The sequence below is a fragment of the Marmota flaviventris genome, chromosome 17 (assembly GCF_047511675.1).
Source record: "Marmota flaviventris isolate mMarFla1 chromosome 17, mMarFla1.hap1, whole genome shotgun sequence".
Classification (NCBI taxonomy): domain Eukaryota; kingdom Metazoa; phylum Chordata; class Mammalia; order Rodentia; family Sciuridae; genus Marmota; species Marmota flaviventris.
In genome coordinates this window covers 77,541,188-77,562,230 of record NC_092514.1, presented here as the reverse complement: position 1 = coordinate 77,562,230, position 21,043 = coordinate 77,541,188, and the positions used below count along the sequence as shown (strand labels likewise).

At 57.6% G+C, this 21,043-nt stretch overlaps 1 protein-coding gene across 5 annotated transcripts in view; it reads left to right on the top strand.

Moving 5' to 3' along the window:
* Ccdc57 (coiled-coil domain containing 57) overlaps positions 1–21,043 on the top strand; it is an 89,977-nt gene that overhangs the window by 5,194 nt on the left and 63,740 nt on the right. For 4 of the 5 annotated variants that reach the window (XM_071603182.1, XM_071603181.1, XM_071603184.1 and 1 more), the window contains exons 2-10: positions 1,976–2,390; positions 3,736–3,844; positions 7,706–7,807; positions 9,236–9,393; positions 9,531–9,605; positions 11,503–11,703; positions 13,812–13,970; positions 15,868–16,030; positions 16,473–16,601. In XM_071603182.1, the coding sequence (XP_071459283.1) occupies positions 1,984–2,390; positions 3,736–3,844; positions 7,706–7,807; positions 9,236–9,393; positions 9,531–9,605; positions 11,503–11,703; positions 13,812–13,970; positions 15,868–16,030; positions 16,473–16,601 (1,503 nt within the window). In that variant the 5' untranslated portion in view covers positions 1,976–1,983. The remainder of the gene's footprint in view (positions 1–1,975; positions 2,391–3,735; positions 3,845–7,705; positions 7,808–9,235; positions 9,394–9,530; positions 9,606–11,502; positions 11,704–13,811; positions 13,971–15,867; positions 16,031–16,472; positions 16,602–21,043) is intronic. The other variant, XM_071603183.1, reaches the window with a different exon arrangement.

Here is a 21,043-nt window from a genome sequence, read left to right as displayed (position 1 = left end):
CGAGTCTCCAGGCGCCCTGCCACCCTCAGGCCCTCAGGGTGAATATGGTAGCAGGTCCTTGGCAGGTACAGAGACGAGAGGAAGAGGGTTTTAGAGACTAGGTGGCAGTTTGGCAAAATAGTTTTATGTTGTTGAATCTAATGTTTTAAAAAATCGGACGCTAGCCAGATGTGTTACTGATTTTTGTTGTTTGTTCTTGTTACCTGTCACCTCAGGAGTGAAATGAGCTTCGTGTCTCTAAAAGTCGTCTTTGTGCTGATTTCCAGGTCCCTTCTGGCCGAGTGCTGGAGTCCGTGTCCACACACACCACCCTGAGGTTCTCTGTGGCTGTTTGGCTGTTTGTTTGTTTGTTTGAATCTCCTTTAGATGTATGGACCTTTATTCTGTCCGTTTATTTGCATGCGGGGCTGAGGCTCGAGCCCAGTGCCTCACACATGCTAGGCGAGCGCTCCACCCCGAGCCCAGCCCCTTGGGGTTTGTGTCTGAGTGTCAGCTTTACTCAACCGGGCAGCGGGAGGCACTGGCCTGGGTTGCCAGCTCTCCGACTCTCCTGGGCTCCTCTGGCTCGCTGCCCGCCTGACCAGGAAGGCCTTCTGTGAATATGTCCTCATCACTTAGCTGAGAGGACCCGAGGCAGTGTTTTTAAGAAGCTGGCTCTCGCACTCTTTGAGACTGCCAGTCACCTTGCTCTGCTGGCCCTTCTGCAGTGAGAGGTCCATCCAATCAGGCGCTGTCACCGCCGTGTGCGCCAGAGCTCTGCACCCTGCCTGCACACCCAGCCATGGTACCCAGGTGGGGTGCTGAGGACCTGTGTCCTGGGTCCTTTCCTTTAAGTGGCCTCAGGCCAGCAATGGGAGTCAAACCAGGAAGTCCCCAGCTCAGCGGGTTGGTGTGTCAGAAGCCACCCCTGTCTGTTGGGTGCGGGCGAGTCTCCAGGTGCTCTGCCAAGGAGCAGGCCCTCAGGGTGAATGTGGTAGCAGGTCCTTGGCAGGTACAGAGACGAGAGGAAGAGGGTTTTACAGACTTGGTAGCAGTTTGGCAAAACAGTTTTATGTTGTTGAATCTAGTATTTCAAAAAATCGGATGTTACCTGCTAGGCCAGGTAACCTAGCAAGACCTTGTCACAAAAACAAAGTGGACTTCTATAGCATGAACCTTTTTATTGTATTTTTTTTGGTTCCGGGGATTGAACCCAGGGGCACTTAGCCACATGCCCAGCCCTTTTTAAATTTTTTATTTAGATATAGTGTCTCACTACACTTAACTGTCATGTATATCTAAAAGCAACAACAACAACAAAATGATATGCTATTCGTGTGTGTAAAAGAAAAAAGAAATAGGGCCTCATTGAGGCTGACTTGGAACCTTCGATCCTCCTGCCGCAGCCTCCTGAGCCCCTGGGATTACAGGTGCCACCACACCTGGCCTCTTTTCTTTCTTTGCCTCATTTTTTTCCCAGCATTTTATTTCTTGTTTTATCAAAATGTCAGGCCACATTGGATAGGAAATAAAAGAACAGAGATTCACTACCCTGCAGCTCAGGCCCCCAGCAACAGAGCACAGGTCGGGCAGGGAGCTGGTGCTCAGAGTCGCTGCAGCCCAGTTTCTCCACAGACAAGTGAAGTGCACACTTCACAGAGCTCCCAAGAGCCCTGCTCTCAGGGGTGTGCAAACCTTGAGATTCCCAGCTTTCCTCCCTCTTCCTCTTCTGGGTTCACTGCCTCACCCCTGTTATAGGGAGGGGAGGATGGAAGCCCAGGCTGCAGGACTCACCGGTCCTTGATGTCCAAGTCCAGCGCTGACAGTGGCCTTGGGGCTCCCGCGCTTCAGAACCTGTGCATGACCAGACAGCTAACACCCGACCCAGGGCTTCGTCTGACTGCGCTGACCGGGGCTCGGGGAGCAGAGAGGGCATCGGGGAAGGAAAGCTGGGTCCCTTATGGCTCGCGGGCCCTGCTCCTTCTCTTTGCCGCAGCTGCTGCCATGCTGCCCTTGTGCTCAGAGAGGACCCTGAGCGAGATGCTGAGCCGCAAGGAGGAGGAGTGGCGGGTGCTGCAGGCCCGTCACTCCCAGATGCAGGAGGCAGCTCTGCAGGGTGCACAGAAGCAGCTGGAAGAGGCCCAGGGGAAGCTGCGTCGCCTGCAGGAGGACTTCCTGTACAACCTGCGGGTGCTGGAGGAGCGGGACCTGGAGTTGGAGCACTATGACGCTGCGCTTGCCCAGGCCCGGGGCCAGGAGGAGGCCCGGCAGGCAGAGGTGAGCGCGCTGAAGGTGCAGGTGGCCAGGCTGGAGCAGGAGCTGGCCCGAGAGGCCAGGCGCGCGCAGGAGCTGCAGCAGCAGCAGCAGCGCAGGGCGCAGGAGCACCGCCAGGAGCTGGAGCGCGTCCACAGGTGAGCCCGCTGCGCCCGCCCGCACCCCGCCCCGAGCTGAGGCCCCGGTTCAGGGCTCGGGCCTCAGTGGCCAGTGCCTGATGCGCAAAGGCAGGTAGGGCAGGGCCTGGAAGGCCTCTTTCTGGGTTTTCACGCGGCTCTGAAGTTACCCAGGATCTGGTTCAGGTACTTAGAACTTGATTCACTAACTAGAGGTCGGTGCGATTTTAATGCATCATTTAAGTCTGTGATTAATGTGAAATAGACGTTGATTTCGAAACTCAAGGAGCTGCTGGGCGTGGTGGCACACGCTGTGACCCCGGCAACTCCGGAGGCTGAGGCAGGAGGCTCCCAGGCTTGAAGCCACCTGGACAACTTAGCAAGACCCTGTCTCAGAATGAAAAATAGAAAAAAAAAAGCTGGGGTGTGGCCCGGGCTGAAGTGCCCCTCGGTTTAATTCTCACACCAAAAACGAATTGAACGAATGGGTAGAAGTGCTCTGCTCTTCTGTGACGTGTCCCTCCAGAGCTGGGATTCCAGGCCCAGCCCCACGCTGGCCCAGCCCCACGCTGGCCCAGTCCCACCCTGGTGTCCCACTAGCATGAGTGGTAGGCCTTGTCACTGTCCCGCAGGTCCCTAGGCCTCTACTCATTTTGTTTCTTCAAGTTTATTTTCTTTCCTTTGTTGAGATGAGGTGATTCCAAGTTCACTCGTTCTGTCCTGTGTCATATTCATTCTGCTCCTGAACTCACCCAGGGAATCATTTATCTTGGTCGTTGTACTTTTTGGTTCTCAAATTTCCATTGAATTCTTTTGTTATATCTGTTTCTCTGCTGAGATTTTCTGTGTTTTTCTTTTCTTTTTTTTTTTTTGATTGCTTGTTCACACCGGTGTCATCTTGGTGTTGGCCACTGGGTTTTTTTTTTCGGGGGGGGCGGTTTTGGTATCAGGGATTGAGCTCAGGGGCAGCGGACCACCGAGCCACACCCCCAGCCCTGTTTTGTGTTTTATTTAGAGGCAGGTCTCACTGAGTTGCTTAGCGCCTCGCTTTTGCTGAGGCTGGCTTTGAGCTTATAACCCTCCTGCCTCAGCCTCTCGAGCCACTGGGATTGCAGGCGTGGCCACCGTGCCTGGCGGTGTCGGCCACTATTGACAAAGACTTTGCCTGAGTCCTGGAAGTCAAGGGATTTGGGGTTTCCATGTTTTGCTTTCTCTCTTGCTGGCGGTCACCTGGCCAGGTGAAGTAGAGGTCCTGCTACCTCTGCCCACTGTATCCCTGTGCAAATGTGAAGCACCAGCTGCATGCGCAGGGGTGCCTGTGAGCATGTGTGGTGTGGTCTCTCAGTGCTGTGTCTGGTTACCACAGTGACAAGAACGGTGAGATCAGCCACCAGCGGGAGCAGTATGAGAATCTCAAGTGGAGGCTGGAGAGGAAGCTCGAGGAACTGGACGGCGAGCTTGCTCTGCAGAGACAGGTAGTGCCTGCTGCCCCCGCTGCCCGCTGCAAACCTGGGTTGCACAGGGTTCCCAGGCAGAGAGCCTGGTTCTGCCCACTGGAGGATTTCCCTTGACCACTGTCCTTCACGGACATCCCAGAGATGTCCTTATGCTGTAGCTGTCCACTTTCAGGTCATGCAGACCATCTATTGACCAGGTGCAAGCCATCCTTTTCTGGGTCGAGGGCTGATAGAGACGCCCCTGAGCCAGAGGTGCAGGCTGGGAGAGAGAAGGCAGGGCTCAGACGTGGGAGCGATGGGCATTTGGGCCGCTCCTTCCCATAACTGCCCTGTGTCTTCAGCTTGCTGGGGCCTGACCATGTGGACACCATTTCTGTTTGATGATGGTCTGTTAGTGCACGGGCCAGACCCCCAACCCAGTTCGAGTGTTCAGCTCTGTGAGTGCCAGTAGCAAGCCAAGAGCTCTCTCGGAAGGAGAGCCGTTGTCTGTGGATGGCAGCAGGCCCCACTCCCCAGCCCTCAAGGCAGAGGCTGCCAAAGCCCCTGGCAGCACCCGTGTCTGCCACTGCCCTCAGGCCCCAGTGCGAGGGCTGGACACTAGGCCCAGGTGGCAGAGCCACCTCTCTTGTTCAGAGCCTTCTCCTGCTCTGGCCTCACTCAAAATGGTGCCTTCAGGCTGCTCAGTAAGTGGGCCAGAGTGACACTTCCAGTGGGGAGTAGGTGGCCTCCGATCTGAAGAGGTGCACTGGGCCTTCTGCCTCTTCCTTGGCTGTGGGGGAAGCAGACACAGCGACACAGCCTCCACCTGGGAAGGGGCAGCTTGGCGTGCCCCCCAGGCCCCCGCAGTTCAGAGGTGCAGGCCCTGGAACTCCGCTCTTCTGCCTCCCACTGGGTCCTGCAGCACCGTGCCGCCAGGGGGATGGGCCAGTGCGTCTTCAGGGAGGGGACGGTTGCCAGTTTCTGTTGAGACTGAAAGGCTCAGGGGTCACTCTAGTTAAACTGGGCTCACTGGGCTGCACGAAATGACCACACAAGAGACACAAAGACCTTTTTCTTTGGGGTTGCTGTGACGGCTCCTTTGACCTTAAGGGTCCGCAGGAAGAGAGAGAGAGAGAGAGCACATGCTGACCCCTTTTATTGAGGAGAAGCTATTCAAATAAGGCCAGGGGTCAGGTTTCAGGGGGCAGAGTCTATCCTCATGATGTCCACTGTCAGCAGGTTGACTGACACCTGGGTAGGCCACACCCAAGGGCACAGTAAGAGGAGGGGACACACACAAGGCACTTCCATAGGAGATTCTATCCTAAACAGGACAAGGGGTTATATTACAAAGGAACAGGTGAGCATAGCTTCACCCATGGGGCTGTAGCAAGACACACCCATTTCTGTGACTGAGCGCCTCAGCACCCAGCTGGGGAGTGTAACTCAGTCACCGGTAAGGTTGGCCTCCCACAGACGGTGGCTGAGCGCTCTGGAGAGCCACATGCCCTCAGGTAGGAGGCCTGAAATGTGTGGTTAAGAGAAGACGGGTTGTGACTTGTGAGTTACAGGGTTCCTCAGTGGTGCCACGGTCACCTCCAAAGAAGCTCCATCCAGGGCTGGTTCCCACTGGCAGGCGGGCAGGCAGGCAGGCGCTGCCCCCTGGCATTTGGCTTCCCAGGCTGCCCACCTGCAGAAGAAACGCTTAGGCCAAGCAGGCACGTTCTGGTGGTCTCTTACAGACCCCTACATAGTTCCTATCCCTTAAGGTGGCAGCCCGTCCCTGGAAGCAGGAAAAGGGGACGTGCTGACACATGCAGGGGGTCTCTCCTGGGTAGTGTCAGCCCAGGGTGGCTCTGGGGTGGCCTGTGATGACGCCCCACCGTCAGTCTCCACTATCAAGTGGGGGTCTCCCATGCTGGCCAGCCTGCCGTGCTGTCTCTGACCTCAGAAGCTCTTGGTGTGGTCATGGGTGGGTCAGGGTGGAATTTATCCAGTGAGGATGACGGTTCTTGTCCTGAACTCTGAAGTGAGGTGGTGGTACTGGGAGGTCTGTCACCTTGGTCATACATGCAAGCTGCGGTCTCTGGAGGAAGGAAGTCTTTGCCCGTTGGTCAGTCGCAGGCGAGGAGCCACTGGAGGAGGCACCAGATGATTACTGATTTATTCATTCATATAACAAGCTTTTTTTGGTTTTTAAACACAAACTACATGCCTGGAGGTCTCCCATGTTCTGGAGTTGAGTGTGAACCCCTGGACGTGCCTGGACTCACCTGTCTTCACAGAGCAGGCTGACACTGAAGTGTAGGTGACCCCCTGAGCCTCTGCAGCATCTGTCGCCCTGGCCTGGCCAACGGCATTGCCTGCTGCGGACACAGGGAAGGCTCAGGAGTGCCAAGGTGGGGTGGCACACAACTTCTGAACAGGGCAGTCAGAAAGGCCCCCTGAGAGCTGCAGGGTGGCTCAGGGGGAGGGAGGCAGGCGCTTCCAAGCTGGGACCTCGAAGGGAGCCGTCAAGCCCAGGAGCACGGAGGTGGAGGCAGGCCTGCCGGCCTCAGGCCTTTGTGAGGATGACCTGAGAAATTGCTGGTTTGAGCAGAGCAGTGTGAGTCGCCCAGCTCAAGGACAGCAGGCTGCGGCAGAAGTAGCTGGTGGGGTGCTGGGAGGGCCCAGGGGATGGGGCCGTGCTGGCAAGGACAGGGTGCACCAACAGGGGAAACCAGGGGACGTCGCACAAGTTGGGCTGAGTGGGGGTGCCAGAGCCTGGTCAGACAGGCTGGTGTGGCGTCCCAGGAGAGGACCGTGCAGGGAGCAGCTTGAGGTGGGCTGGGATGGCCCACAAGGGGAGCCTGGCTGTGGTTCTGTCTGGGCCGGCGAGGCACAGTGGTGTGGGTCTCCTGCCCCCTAGTGGCCACAGCCTGTCTGTCCAGATGTGGCCCCTGTGTGTGGGCCCTTGCACGAGCTAGGACTGTTTCCTGCCCGTTTCACTTGGCTCATGTACACTCAGGGTGCACCGCTGCTGGTGCAGAGGTTGCCCCTGCGTTGCCAGGTGGTCATGTGCATCCTGCCTGCCAGGGCAGAGGGTACTTAGCAGGGTGGGAGCAGACAGAACCCTCCCTCCAGGGCACTGAGTTTGGTAGGAGTGGGAGGTCCTCAGGGAGGCTCGGGTGGGCAAGCTCTTGAGGGTCCCTGTGCTGTCATTCTCAGTCCTTGAGCAGCTAGTGCTCCACCTACACCCAGGGCCTTCCCTCTGCGCCGAGCAAAACCCAGCGAAAGGGCAAAGCAGCCATGTCACAGTGTCTGAGTCCCTGCTCTGATGTTCTAAGGGTGCCTGGCGCTGGGTAATGTGTGAGGAAATGAGGTTCCCTTGGCTCACGATTTACGTGGCTGGAGGCTCCACAGCCTGACACTGGCATCTGGAGAAGCCCCTCTGGCTGGTCACAACATGTTGGCAAAATCAACAGGGGACATGAGCAGAAGGGGCATGTGGTCAACCGGGAAGCAAGAGACCAGGGCAGGCCAGGCTTGTCCTTTACAAAGGACCTGTAGGAGCCAGTCCCTGCCTGTGAGAGCTGTGGCAGCCCTCTGAGGGCCCCAGGCACTCATCATCCAGAGGCCACCCCAGTGCTGCTGCAGTGGGGCTCAGGCTTCCAGCCCATGGGTGAGTGGGGGCAGGCCACCTTCAGACCGTAGACCCTCCCGGCACTGGCCTTTGAGTTGTTCGTGCAAACACTTGTGCTCCGGTGCGCTGTGGCAGGAGGTCCGGGCGGTGGCCATGGCCCACCAGTGCTCCCCCATGGGCCCCTGACTTCTCAGTGGCAGCTGACGGCTGTGTCCACCTACCCTGACCTAGATGTGCTGGCCCCGCTGTCCTTTCAGTGTGAGCGCTTTTCGTTTCAGGAACTGCTGCTAGAATTCGAGTCTGAAATGCAGAAGAGGGAGCATGAGTTCCGACTGCAGGCGGATGGCATGAGCAGTGTGGTCTTGTCCCATGAGCTCAAGGTACTGCACCTCTGGCTGGGAAAGCTGTCCTCATCAGCAGGGACACCTCTTCCTGAGTGGCGGGCGACTTCTGCCCTGCGAGCCAGACAGCTCACTCAAAGACTGCAGCAGGCTCTGTGGTGCCGCCTCCGTCAGTCTCTCCATCTCAGTCCAGCACCCTGAGGCCTTGAGAGGGTGCCCTCCCTCCACTGTCAGCTCCCAGCCTCCTGCAGCCTGCCCTGCTGTCGGCCTTCTCAACGTGGGCTGGTGGGGGTCTCCCCACTTTACCGCAAGCCTTGGAAGCCAAGGCTCAGGGGGTCAGGGCCTGCCTGGAGCTAGCAACTGATGCATGGCCCAGCTGCAGCCATAGCCTTGCTTGGGGGCAGCGTGCGGCTGCCACTGTGTGCACACAGACTAAGCACCCCGGACAGTGCCAGGACACAGCTCACCTCGAGGAGTGAACACAAGGGCCAGCTTGAGTGCCCCTGCTGCGGGAACAGTAGGTGGCTCTTGGCCTGGCCCCTGCTGCTCAGGCACAGGGCCTATCCCCAAGTCTCCCAGACCCCCACTCCCACCCCGGGGCTCAGTGCCAAGTTCTCAGCCAGAGCCCAGAGCTGTCTGGGGCTTGAGGCCAGGGCTGCCACACAGGGATCCTCACGAGGCTGCTTTGGGGATCTCTAAGCCTAAAGAGAGAAGAGGTAGGCCCTATGCATGTCCTGGGTGCTATGATGGGGCCGGGCACACAGGTGAGGACCCTGAGGTGCCTGCTCTCAGCTCTGTCTGCTGCATAAGGTAGCACACCTCAAGTACCTGCCACATAAGAGGGTTGCCCTATGTGGACACTGCTGCCCCGGCCTGGCAGCCACCCTGGCCCAACAGCTGCCCTCACACTCGTCTTGTACAGGTGGGAGGGAGGCCAGGGCTCATCTGAGCAGCACTCAGAGGGGCTCAGAGGGTGGACTGTGAGCTGCACTGACTTGCCTTGCCCTGTGTTCAATTTCAGTATTTGAATGATGATCAAGTTTTGTGTTGAGAAATGAGTAGTCTTAGTTGGTCAGTTGCAGGTGGGCAGGGGAGGGGGCCCTCAGAGGTCCTGGGTGTCTCTGTATTCTCGTCGGGATGGCATGAGGACCTTCTTCCTGTTTGCTGCTGCCCTCTCCTGGTGAAGCAGCAGTTTACCTCTGGAGTCTCGGTTTATTCCAGTTGCATCCTCCTTTTGAGTGTTCACATGTTTCGTTGACACACGGTGTAGTGTGACGTGTGTGGTCACACAGGGAGGTTGGCACGTCTCCACCTCAGGCGCCTGTTGCCTCCAGTGGTGGGGACCTTGAGGCCCGCTGCGTTCACTGCTCTGAAACGTCCAGGTGGCGGTTATCAGCACTGGAGAGAGTGCAGTCCTTCCTCCTCCTGTCCCGCTGCCCGCCTCTGAACTTGTGAAGTCTTCCTCAGGTTAAACTACTGAGCAAAGAGCTGGGGGCTCTGAAGGAAGCAGGGGCCCAGGCAGCAGAGTGTCTGCAGAGAGCCGAGACGGCCAACGCCGAGCTGGAGAAGCAGTTGCAGGGCCGCGCCTGGGAGCTGCGGGACCTGGAAGCCCTGAAGGACGCCCGGTGGGTGGCCCTCCTCCTCCCGGGCAGCGGGCAGCGGGCAGCGTGCCTGCTGGGCTGGACCCCTGGGTCTGCCCTTCGCTGGCTCCAGGCCAGGTCCTGCTAGCTCCTTACCTGTTCTTGCTGTCACCTCTGTTTAGGATAAAGGACTTGGAGGATAAGCTTCACTCTGTGCAGCTGACCAGGAAGAAAGAAGAGGAGATCTTCAAGAGGAAGTGAGCCTCTCTGCATGTCGGAGCCAGGTCACACAGCTGAGCCAGCCCTCCCGGAGCAGGCCACAGCAGAGCACGTGCCCCCCGTGGAGTGGCTGCCGGGGCCTGGCTCAGCGTAGAGATGCCCTGAGCATGCTGGAGGTCCAGGGCTTGAGCCCAGCACTGGAGACACTTCAGAACACTTCCAAAGCCTCAGTTAGAAGTTAGCTTTTGAAACCTGGAAATGTTATTGACCAGCTCATCAGTTTTACTTTATAGCTACAGATGACCTTTCTTTTTTTGTGGTGCTGGGGATTGAACCCAGGGCCTTGTGCATACAAGGCAAGCACTCCACCAACTGAGCTATATCCCCAGCCCCAATATCTCAAAATGTAAAAGGGAACAGGTCACTGTGGGCCACACCTGTAATCCCAGATGCTTAGGAGGCTGCGGCAGGAGGATTTACATTCAAGCACGACCTGGGCAACTTAATGAAAAATTGGAAAAGGATGGGGTGCAAGCTCAGGGGTAGAGCGCTTGCCTAGCACATGTGAGGCCCTGATTTCAGTCTCCAGAACCACAATAAAAGAAAGAAACCTTGTTTGGTTACTCTTCCAAATGCACCTAGGGACATCTAAACACACGGTGACCTGCCACCTGCCTCGCTGACTCAGAAAGCACCCACGGCTTTCCTCTTGCACCCTGCACCATGCCCTTCATCCTTGGACCCCCGCTCCCAATCCTTGGACCCATGCTCCCAATCCTCATAGGAATTACTTGAATATATTTTTTATGCTGGTAAAAATTTGTAATCAATCGCCCTAACAATATTTAAACTAAAACTCAAACTTGCTGGGGTCACAAGGTGCTGACCTTGTGAAGGGTTTCTAAATTAAGGTATAATTATTAGTCTGCAGTCCACAAGACAACACCGTTCACCATAAGGTCAGTAACTACTAAGTGGGATGCACAGCACCGTGGGAGCGCCTTCCTACTGAGGTGCGTGGACTCCCCAGCCAGCCTGCGTGCCTGGCTGAGGCCTTGTCCCTGCAGGGCTGGCAGAGCTGAGTGGGTCCCAGCTCCTTCCAGGTTATGCACCAGACACCTAGTGACCTCCAGCAAGAATGGTGGCAGACGACCCGTCTGCTGATGAGTTGAGGGGCTCCTCACCTTGGTGACTGCAGAGAGCAGGTGGGGACCTGCTCACCAAGGGTTAGCAGGACCCTTCACTGACCAGTTAGGAGATTGTGTGAGAAGCCCCAGCCAGACTCCGCCCAGCCCCCCGCCCCCCATGCTGCTGCTGCTGTGCTGGAATGCCCAGGGGCTGGCGGGGGGGAGGGCCAAAGCCTGCTGCCCGAGGGCACCAGCCGAGCTCTGGGGAGACGGAGTGCCTTTGCCTCCTCAGGAATTATGCCATCGCCAACCTCAGACTGGCAGGCTGGGTCTCAGAATAGGGAACATATCCCCAGTCGGCAAACTGGCAAAGCATGTCCTTGCTGGGACACAGGGTCCTGCCAGGCGTGTGCTGCAGGCCGCCCCTCGCCAGTGCCTTTATGGCATTTGGGGTGATGTCGAGGGGGCTCCAAATCGCCAGGCGGAGCTTGCAGCCTGTTAGGAAAGCAGGCTTTCCTAACGACGGACTCTCGGGGCCACTGAGCAGCAGGGCACCGCAGCGCTGGCGGCTACTGTCTGCGCTTTGCCCTCGGGGGTCCCCGGAGCTGTGGTGGTGGAGCCAGGTGTGTGCTTTACGCCTCTGACCTGGGGCGCTCAGGAGTGTCTGTGCCATGTGGGAGGAGTGGTAACAAATGTCCCCGGCAGCAGTCACCACCTCAGGGACAAGGCGCAGCCGTGACCGTGGTCTGGGGAAGGCTGCTGAGTGCAGCTCTGGGTGACACACGGCGGGCCCTTCCCTGTGGTTCAGGCACGAGGAGCTTGACCGTTTGGCCAGGGAGAGGGACGCGATGCTGGTGGCTGTGAAGGGCACACATGCGGAGCAGCTGCGGGCACTGGAGGCCAGGGTACTAGAGCTGCAGGCCCACGGTGAAGCCCTGGAGGTGCAGCTGCGCAGGGCGGAGTGGACTCAGGCTGACGCTGCCAGGGAGAAGGACGCCGTCATTGACAGGTGAGCTTACAGCTTGCTGCTGCCTCCACCCAAGGGGTGCTGGGCCCTGGGGTGTTGGGCTCCCGGGTGGGCTCCTGCCACCTCACACAGAGGGAGGTGGGCCTGCAGCTGGTGGGTGACTTCTGTAGCTGCCAGGTCATTTTTCTTAATGATTCTTGTGTCATTTCTGTTTGCTTGTTTGATTGATGGATTGCAGTACTGGGGATTGAACCCAGGAATGCTCTACTACAGAGCTTCATCCCAGGAACACCCCCACCACCGCTGATGTTTAGTTACGGATGGACACAATACCTTTATTTTATTTATTTATTTTTATGCAACGCTGAGGATCAAATCCAGTGCCTCGTACATGCTAGGCAAGCGCTCTACCATTGAGCTAAAACCCCAGCCCCATCCTAGCCCTTTTTTCTTTTGAGACACAACCTTGCTAAATTGCTTAGGACTTGGCTAAGTTGCTGAGGCTGGCCTTGAACTTACGATCCTCCTGCCTCAGCCTTCTAAGTTGCTGGGGTGACAGGTACGTGCCACTGTGCAGGGCTCAGTTTTTTCCCATATGTAGTTTCTGTGTGCATAAGTGTGCATTTATCATTTGTGGTAAAGTATGCACAATAAAATTTATCATTTAAGAAAATTTACAGGCTGGGGATGTGGCTCAAGTGGTAGCACGCTCGCCTAGCATGCGTGAGGCACTGGGTTCGATTCTCAGCACCACATAAAAACAAAATAAAGATATTGTATCCAACTAAAAAATAAATATTAAAAAAATAAATGAAAAATTAAAAAACTTATTATTTTCAGCCAGGTGTGGTGGTGCACACTTGTAATCCCAGCTACTCAGGAGGCTGAGGCAGCGGATCAAGAGTCTGAGGTTATGGGGCTGGAGTTGTGGCTCAGCGGTAGAGCGCTCGCCTAGCTTGTGCGAGGCCCTGGGCCCTGGGTTCCATCCTCAGCACCACGTAAAAATCATGAATAGAATAAAGGTATTTAAAAAAGAGAGAGAGTTTGAGGTCAGCCTGGGTAACTTGGTGATGCCTGGACTCAAAATAAAGAAGGCTGTGGCTATGGCTCAGTGGTAGAGCACCCCTGGGTTCAGTCCCCAGGATCAAAAAAAAAATAGACATACAACATGAACCATCTTAGTGACTTGAGGGTCACAGCTCGTGGTCAGTAAGGCGGGCTTGCCCTCTTTATGGCAGCACCGCGTGTCATCCACCTGTTGCTTAACATGTGGGTCCTTTCCACCTTTAGCTCTGTGTCTTTCTGGGACTCTGCCCAGGTGTGCAGCTGCAGCTCGTGTGACCCTGCGCTTACCTTTGGAGTCACCCCTTTCGGTTTCCACAGGGCTGTCTTCTCCCCACCAGTGCGCACATTGTTTCCACTGAGCCCAGTTCCTTTCTGATATTCAAGCCAAGCCGTGGCAGGTTAGCAGCCCTGTCCAGTTGTGCCCAGTTTCCAGGGAGAGGTGTCTCCAAGGAAGCCATTGCGGTGACCCTTGGACACCATGTTCACAGAGACGTTGAGGACCCATCAGGCATTTGCTGATGCTTAGAACCTCTTGGGACTTCTCTTTTGTGCCGAGCATTCTCTGCTCAGTTGTATTCTTAGTTGAGAGGAAGATGCCTCTTGGGACTGTGAGACGCAGGGTGGGGGCTGCGCAGGAGAACCTCCCCGGGTGTGCCTCTCCCTGTTCCCAGTCAAGTTCAAGCAGCAGTCGGGGGGACGCCTGGCACTGAACCCAGCAACCTGGGACTATGCTGTGTGCTCCTGCAAGGTGTCCTGTGGAGCCTCGTCTTAGGCTCAGTCTGAAATTGTGTGTCGCATGTCCTCGTGTGTGAGCTGCTGTGCTGGGCATAGCTAGGGCTGCAGAAATGTGGTGGCTGGACAAGGCCACCTCCAGCGGTGGCCTTGCAGGACACATCCCTATGTACTATGTTCAGCGATGTCTGGTAGCTGGGCTGGCTGGCTGGCAGTCCTTCTGGGTAGAACCGTCGCCTGGGTCCAGGTGGGGACGTGGGCTCTGGTGTTCCTGAAGAGCTGATGTGCAGAAGTGCCGAGGGGTGGAGGGGGACAAGTGGCAAGCACACCGCATCCCCGGGCCTTCCGTCCAGGCTCCGTGAAGACGCAGCTGCTCTCAAAGCCAGCTGGGACGCCCAGGTCACTCAGATGTCCAAGGAGGCCATCGCCAAAGACCTTCAGGTTCAGACACTGCGGGAAGAGGAGGTGAAGCTCAAGGCACAGTTGGCCCGACGCCAGCAGGATGTGGCCAGGTAATGTCCCCAGGGCAGCCATTTCTGTGAGCGCCTGCTGCAGGCAGGAACCACTCCAGTCCTGAAGAGTCCAGCTGCACAGACCAGTCCTGGCCTGGCCTTCTTTGAGGAGAAACGAGAAAGCAGAAAACAGCGTGGTAGTGAGGGGCTGAGGAGGGTGGCAGGGCGTGCCCAGGGCCACGCGGGGGCCTCCTCCAGCAGCAGAGCCCAGCAGGCCTGAGCCCAGGGTTCTGTGCGGGCCTTGCCTGTGTCCTTGGCGTGGTGGTTAGGGTCCTGGGGTTCCTCCAGCTTTCCACTGGGTGCTGTTCTCTGTAGTTTGTAAGGTCAGCTTCACAGAGAGTAACTCGGATGTAGTGGACGTGCCCACTCCAACTGCACAGCTGTGTGGCCTGTCACCGCCACACAGCCACTCCCTCAGCCCCCACGGTGGGCTCTGTCTGCAGAGGAGCAGCCTGGTCCGAGTTCCCGGCGCTGGAGTCCATGGCGCTGGTCTTGTATCTGGCTTCTTTTGACTTAGCACCCTCTTTTGAGAGGAGTGGGTGTTGCAGGCACAGGCTGTGCTTCTCTCTGCGGAAGTGTCCGAGGCACACGATTCGCTTCCCCTTTTCCCTTTTCTGTTTTTCCGACGTCCACTTGGTGACTTGTGTCCGTCCATTTCACCTGGCTGTTACCTTGAAGGCACAAGACTGCCCATGGTGGCCCTTTATTATGCTTTGAATACATGGGAGGTGAGTGTCAGCCGCGCTCGTCTGGGTACCGGTTTCCAGTTTCTCTTTCCTCTCCATCAGCCTACTCGGGGGCTGCTGATCTGTCAGTCTTTGCTTTGTTTTTGACTTAACCTTCTCACTGTTGTTCTCTTTCCAGTTTCATGGCGCTCGCTCTGTCCGTTTCCTTGGGTTCGTTTGGCTTGCTGTGTTTCCCATGGACCCTGACGGCAGGAGCCGACGGCAGTTCTGAGCACCCTCTGGGGCTGGAGTAGAGCTCAGCTGCACCCCACGGTTCTGACGCCGCGCAGACGCGGTGTGGTGGCTCGCATTCTGTGTCTCCGCAGTTCAGGAAGGGTGGCCTCCTTTCCCATCACTCTGAGGTTTCTGAGCGCCCTTTTCTTCTGTTTCTAGTCTGATCTGCTTGCTCCCCTCTGCTCCTCGGTCTTGTGGCTTTGAATCCTGCTCCGGCCCAGTGACTAGCCCCTTGGAGAAGGCTCAGTCCTTGTAGGTTCAGGCAGAGAACTGCACACAGGCCCTGGGGCGGGGGCGCCTTCTGTCTCTGGTGTCCTCATGGCCATCTTCTGGCCAGCAGCTGAGAGAGGCCCGGAAATCTGTAGCTGTGACTGGATCCCCTTTCCACCGTCGCCTCAGCCACTGGAGTGAAGTTCTTGGCCAAGCGAGGGCACTCGGCCTCGTCCTGGCTTCTCGACAGCTGGCCTTTCTCTGGTAGAACCAGCTCCTCACCTGGACGGTGGTCTCTGCCCTGCACACTGCCGGCGGCCGGCGCAGGCCCCCCTCGTGCCACACAGGCCTGTCTCTGCTCTGCCGCGCTGGCGGCAGCTGGGGCTCGGTCCTGCTGCTGCTTGCCTGCTGTCCTCGCAGGGCCCGGACAGCGCAGCTTTTTGTCTGTTAGGGCCACCCCTTCTCTTCCTGTACACCTGGAACTTGTCTCCTGAGTGTGACCACCCTTCGCGGCGTTGGGTTTTCTCAGTGTTGGGTGGTCTTTGACATCCGCCCATCTGCCGTCTGCAGACATGTTGTTGGCCGTCTGCAGATGCCGCTTCTCCTCCGAGTCTTGAAGCCCGTCCCGTGGCGGGTGCAGTGGAGCCCCGCAGGAGGCACCCCACCTCTGCTCTTCATGTGGAAGGAACCTCAAGCCACGCTAATGTGGGCGTTTGGATGTGCCACAGGTACAAGCAGGAACTGTCCCTGGCAGTGGAAAGGGAGAGGAACCTGGGGCGCGACCAGGTGCAGCTGAACCTAGACTGGCAGCGCCGCTGCGACAGCATCGAGAGGGAGCAGATCCAGAGGTCTGAGGCCTTGACCCAGGGCCTGCTGGAGGCCAGAGATCAGGTGTGTGTGGTGCTGCGGGGCGCAGGCTTCCCCAGGAGGGGCTTCTGGAGGAGGAGGGCCGGGAGCACGGGCAGTGCCTGGCAGGGGCCTCGCTGAGCAGCTATGACCGTGCCCTGCTGCCCCTGCAGCCCCCGCAGCCCCTGCCGCCCCTGCAGCCCCTGCAGCGGGTCATCACGTGGCGGTGTGCACTGGTACAGGGTGGGACTGGTCCTGCCTCCTGTGGGCTGCCCTCCTGGCGAGGGCACCCCGGTGGCCAGGCCTGGAAGGTGGAAGTCCGCTGCCTGCCTCCGCAGACATGGCTGTGAGTTCTGAGTGCCACGTGGCACTGGCCCTCAGGACTTTTCTCACCTGCACCTGCCATTTGCCTCTTAAGTGGAAAGCGGAGGCTGGTCTCAGGAACTGTGGCCAGTGCTGCCCGTCTCCACCAGGGATGTCTTCCCAGGTCACTGCCAAACTCCAGGAGACTGAGCGGGCCCTGCGTGAGCAGGAGGCGGTGCTGAGGGCCGTGACCCTGGAGCGGGACCAGGCTGTAGAGGCGCTGCAGGCACAGGGACTCCTCCCTGTGAAGGAGGTGAGCACACTTCCTCCCAGCTTCCTGCGCAGCAGATACCGCGAATAGTGCCCCATGGCCAGACCACAGTGGGCCTTTCAGTCCTGTCCCCTCAGTGACTGGCTGTCAAGCAAGCCTGAGTGTGGGACTTTGGAGAGTTCAAGTGGAGCCAGCGGGTGGCCGAGGCAGGAGGATTGCAAGCTCCTCTGCAATTTAGCCAGACCCATCTCAAAAACTAAACAGAGCACCTGCCTGGCATGTAGGCGCCGCTGGGATCAATTCCCAGCACTGAAAAACAAGAGTTAGAATAGGTACGTACACTGTTCAGCACTCCTCAGAATCTTCTTTGTATCTTTGCCTTTTTTTTTTTTTTTTTTTTGGTGCTGGAAATTTAACCCAGGGGAGCTCTACCGCTGAGTGACACCCCCAGCCCCCTCCCCCTCTATTTAAAATTTAAGACAGAGTCTCGCCAGGTTACTGAGGCTGGCCTTGAACTTGCTAGCCTCCTGCCTTAGCCTCCTGGTCACTGGGATCGCAGATGGGGGCTTTTAGTGCTTTAGCATTTGAAAGCACTAAAAGCCCCGAATTCAAATGCAACTTGAGGCTGGAGGTGTAGCCCAGGGATAGGTCACAGGCGTAGGCTTAGCTTGAGGAGAACCCTGGGTTCCGTCCCCAGTGCTGAAAAAGAACAAAATCCCAAATATGACTGGACAGAGGATGTTGATGCAGAATTATCATCCCAGTCTTTTCCTCATACCACATAGCGGGTCATTTCATGCCGTGTTGTCCTTGAAGCTCCTGGTGTTGATTGGTGGGGACGATAGTGGTCAATACTTGTTGAGCACTAAGCCTGTGCCACTGTGGTCAGTGACACACATCTGTCAGCCTGCTTCATCCTGCTCGGGCAATCTGTGTCCCCAGGCAGGGGCAGGGGCAGGGTCCCCAGGCAGGGGTCAGGGATCTGGTTTGGGAACAAGGCTCAGAAGCCATCTTCACCTGCATCCACTGGAGGGTGAGGCTGCACTTAGCATGACCCTTCTTAGAACATGTTGAGGCCACTAATGTCCCTTGAGGGACAGCCACTCCCCCTGTTGCCTGAGGTAGCAGAGGACTGAGTGCTTCGGGGGACCTTTCTGGGTGGGGCCTAGACCTGCCTCCTAGGTCTTCCCTCCCCTGCTGCCCACGGTCAGCCAGGGAGGCTGAGGGCAGGCAGGAGCCTTGCACTCCAGCGTGCCTCTTCCTCGAGCTCTTGGTAGCAGGCCGTCCTCCTGGCAGGGCAGCCCTGGGCCGGCTCCGGCCTCTCGGCTCCTGGTGCTGGGTGCTCGCCTGTGGCCCTGCTGCGGGCAGCGAGGTGCATGGGAGCTCAGCAGCAGAAGGCAGGGCCAGACTGGCCACCAGGGCCTCTTCCCTCCCCTGTGGGCAGATGCTGTCCCCACACTCAGTCAGAGTCCCAGGAGAGCATGTTGGACACACGCCGTGGGCAGCGAGCCCCAGGGGTAGAGTCAGACACCATGGCCAGGCTCAGGCCCCTTCCAGGGTGACCAGGGGCAGACGAGGGGGCATCTTCCTCTCGCCACACAGTGCCTGGGGGCTGGCAGCAGCAGCAGCCTGCGCCTCACTGCCCCGGGGCGGAGACGGAGGCTTTCGTTTTTGTCAGTGTTCTCCCGCCCCTGGCTGGCCACCAGAAGGAGACGTCGGGGCCTGGTCGGGGTCTGTCTCTGGCTTGGTCTTCGTGAAAAAGCGAGACCTGGAAGTGGGCTGGGATCAGAAACAGTCACGTCCCACCTGTGAAACACCCTTCGTCTCGGACCCAGGCCCCGCTGAGACCCCGCGGCTGCAGCGTGGAGGCTCCCGCTGAGCCTGAGCTGCCCTGGAGACAGACGGTGCCCAGAGGCCCTCTGCGGACTGTCCAGCTCTGATAGGGCCAGGGTGCAGTGGCGAGAGGCCGTGGCCGCTCCTGGCTGACAGCACTGCATGAGGTGACGGCAGAAGCCTGCTCCCACAGACAGCAGCGCGGGAGCAGTGGCTGCCGCCAGGTGCTGAGGAGGTCGGGGAGCAGGGGGCATGGAGTTGGGTTCTGGAGGCTTCTCTGAGGCCAGTGCAGGATTCGCCCTCTGCCTGACTCGGCTCAGAGGTCACAACCACAGCTTCTGCTTGGTGCTCACCACTCTGTGCAGAGGCGGGTGCTGATGCCTGGTGCCAGAGTGGAGCAGCGTGCAAAGCAGCGCCAGTGCAGAGGCAACCCCCGCGGACCAGCAGGTGCTGCCTCTGTGCGGCAGGCAGGAGAGTGGGGAGGCAGGCGGCCAGGCGGCCAGGGACTTCTGCTGCACGGGCTGCCTTTCGGCCTGCCGGACACCGGCTTCCAACGCAGAGCTTCAGGATGGGGTGCTGTCCACCTTTACTTACAGCCCAGGGTGGACCGCGGTAGGGTGCTTCTGGTTCAGAGGTTCACGAACGCTCCCAGAGACCAGAATAGGTATCCTGTTACTAGAGTCCTGGCCACAGCTGGGGACCTGGGAGGTCCCAACAGATGAGGCCCAGCCATTTGCACAAAGCAGAACTAGGCAGAAAGGGCTGGGGAAGGAGGCAGGAGTCTGTTCTCAGTGTGTCCCACTGGGAAGGCAGGTCTGAGGCTGTTCTCTGGGTGCCAGCTTTAAGGCCACACAGGGAAGGTACAGAGGCGAGGGTCGGTGGGCATGGCTAGCAATCTAGGTCAGTGGGCCTGGTCCCCTGGAGCTGGCCATGCAGAGTCATGGGTGCCAAGGACATCACCACTGCTGATGGGGGCAGTGCTGATTTCCACGGCAGGAGGTTGTGTGTCAGACCAGTGGTCCTGGAATCAGATAACTCAGCAGCTCAGAGAGGCAGAGGGGTTGGTCGGGCAGCGAAGGTCCTGCTGCACCCCAGCTGACTCGGCATAGATCCTCCTAAGTTCCCAGGCTGGTCTGATCCTCCGCCTCAGCCTCCACACTGCTGGGAGGACAGGGTGTACCATCGTGCCTGGCTATTCCCCACCCTTTTTAAGTGTTTACTTCAATCCTATTTCTGGGGGACACTGTAGTGACAGCAGTGAAATTATATTATTTTCAAAGGAGTTTGTTCCTTTCAATTTTCTGTAGCTTCTGAGAGATAGTGATTTGTAAATTTTGAAAATATTGAAACATGCACTTTTAGCCTGAAAAAAGTTTGTTTGTTTGTTTTTAACTTTAAAACAGGGTCTTGCTAAGTTGCTGGCCCCAAACCTGTTTTCCTCCTGTCTTAGCCTCCCAAGTAGCTAGAATCACAGGCCACTTTGCCACTGCACCTGGCAGATTGGGGACCGTTGTGACCCTGTTTTGAGATGCGTGTTCTGAGCTCCCTGGTTGTTGTGGGTCTTTCTGTCTCAGGCTGCTTCATGTCACCCCACAGGCCTCTGAAGCTCTGCTCACCTTTGTTCTTTTTTGATTTCTTTCCCTCCAACTTAATTTTGGATACTTTCTACTAATATGCATTTATAGTAACTTTTTCCCCGCGCTTTCAAATCTGCTCTTTACTCCACTTCATCCAGAGAATTGTTCATTGTGCTGAAAATCCACCGTCTTTGCCATTCTTAGAGCGCAGCTTCACAGTGGTCCAGCGGACTCTGCCAGCCATCGCCGGGACTTCCCCGTCTTCCCGGTCCCCACTGGAGCTCTGGCCCACTGAGCACTGACTCCGGCCCCTCAGCCCTCGGCTCCCACACTCGACTGCCCAAGGGACCCAACCCCCTGAACACTGCACAAATTCTAGTGCTTTCAAATTCTCAGTTTGGGAAGGGCCCTCACAGCCTGGAGGAGAGGTGGGGGGCCAGCAGGGGCAGGAAGGACACAGGGAGTGGGAGACTATTTCTTTCCCCGCCCCTCCCCCCCCTCCCTGCCTCCCTGCCTGGGATCACACCCACGACGCTCCCTCGCTCCCTCGTGCATGCTAGGGAGTGCTTTACCCCAGAGCTACCCCCAGTACTGGGGCCTGAGCCGGGGACACTCTTGCCCCGAGCTGTGTCCCCGACCCTTTTTAGTTGTCATTCACCTTTTACCTTATGGTGTGGATGTCTCCTTGGTGCATGACGGCTGTGCGAGCCGGGGTCAGTGTGGGCGCACTGGTGCCTGTTGAGGCCAGGGCTCTGCCCCTCTGCTCCCCGTCGCTACTGCACAGCCTCCCTGTTGCCATGGGGTCCCCTTTCACTCCCTTACCTCTCTCTAGCTTCCCCGTGTTAGAGAAGACATCCCACCTGTGACGTCGGAGTCTGCCAGTCTCACCTGGCCCTCCGCTCCACCCCTTCACCAGCAATGCCACTAGTTCACCACTCTACACCACCGAGTAGGCCGCCGTGTGTCTATACGGCACGTTCTCTTCATCCACCCACCTCTTGATGAGCTAGCGCCTGGGCTGCTTCCCTAACCTGACTATTGTGAATTGTGCTGCTCTAAACATTGATATGCCTG